This window comes from Poecilia latipinna, unplaced genomic scaffold (genome assembly GCF_001443285.1).
Source record: "Poecilia latipinna isolate Pla-1442-1.1 unplaced genomic scaffold, P_latipinna-1.0 Scaffold5700, whole genome shotgun sequence".
Taxonomy (NCBI): Eukaryota; Metazoa; Chordata; class Actinopteri; order Cyprinodontiformes; family Poeciliidae; genus Poecilia; species Poecilia latipinna.
In genome coordinates this window covers 192-1,207 of record NW_015118316.1, presented here as the reverse complement: position 1 = coordinate 1,207, position 1,016 = coordinate 192, and the positions used below count along the sequence as shown (strand labels likewise).

Below are 1,016 nucleotides of genomic sequence, written 5' to 3'. Positions count from 1 at the left end.
TTTAATTCTGGGCTGTAGTTACATATAGAACAAAAGCTCTATATGTAATGAGCAAAGTTTCTCTATAATACGTCTTATACAACTAAAGTATTCATATACATCCTTTGCAGAAAGATTTGGTCTCCACCATTGGCGAGAGCGTTGCTTTGGGAGCTGCAGGAGTGATCTTCTCGGGGGACGCCTCCTATAAAACTAGTGTAAGAGAATTACTTTCCCTAGTTCTCTCATGTTGCATATGCTGCTGTTATGTATTTTTAAGTTAATATCTATCCTCCGTGCTGCAGAGCGGCTGTTCTGACTTGAATAACTATTTTCGGGGACCAATGGGACGCTACCTCCTCAATGTGACCACAGCAGCAAAGGAGTGCAGCCAGAAATTGTGCAAATTTAACGGTCGCTGTCTTCGCCGAGCACCGGACAGCGCCGTGTTTCTGCACCTCAGCCCCACCACTCACAAGATCATAAGTCAGAGCGGAAAGCTGAAGGTCACGGGATCCCCAGGCCAAGCAGAGCTGAAGGCCTTCCGTCAGCACTTCAAGTGCCAGTGCTACAACGGGACCAAGGGTGAAGGCTGTGAGTGGAGAGGAAAAGGAGGAAAAGGAGAAAGAGAGCAGAGTGGTGCCACCTCTGTTTTAGGGATGTGGCCTCTCTGCTTTGTTCTCCAACTCGGACTTCTCTCTCTGTTTCATTGAGGAAACCAAGAAACCAAACTATTCTCTGGCTCTGCCAGCACCGAAAGGGAAAGTTTTGGTTTTCTGGCCTGAAAACAAAAATAAACTGCATTGTGGAAGCATCACTTCAGGAACAGTGGGTGCTCAGTGCTTGGATTCAGAGGTTTAAATGGTAACAGGTTTCCATTTCAGCACACATTGAACTAAAACTACAGTATGTGTTTTCTGGAAAGTATTCTTTCTGTGTTTATTTTATAGTAAACGTAATGGGTCAATTAAATCCTTAAAAAATGGAAAAATGCATATCCTCCTGAGAACTTAAGAAGAAAATTTGCCTTGCAATTT

The 1,016-nt window shown here is 43.9% G+C and overlaps 1 protein-coding gene across 1 annotated transcript; it reads left to right on the top strand.

Moving 5' to 3' along the window:
- Positions 1 to 266: 266 nt before the first annotated feature.
- Positions 267 to 796, top strand: LOC106943683 (hyaluronidase-3-like; the record flags this gene model as incomplete). Its single annotated transcript, XM_015026992.1, has 1 exon — positions 267 to 796. A coding segment is annotated over one exon (426 nt), but the record flags the coding sequence as incomplete, so codon positions are not given.
- Between the last annotated feature and the right edge of the window lie 220 nt (positions 797 to 1,016).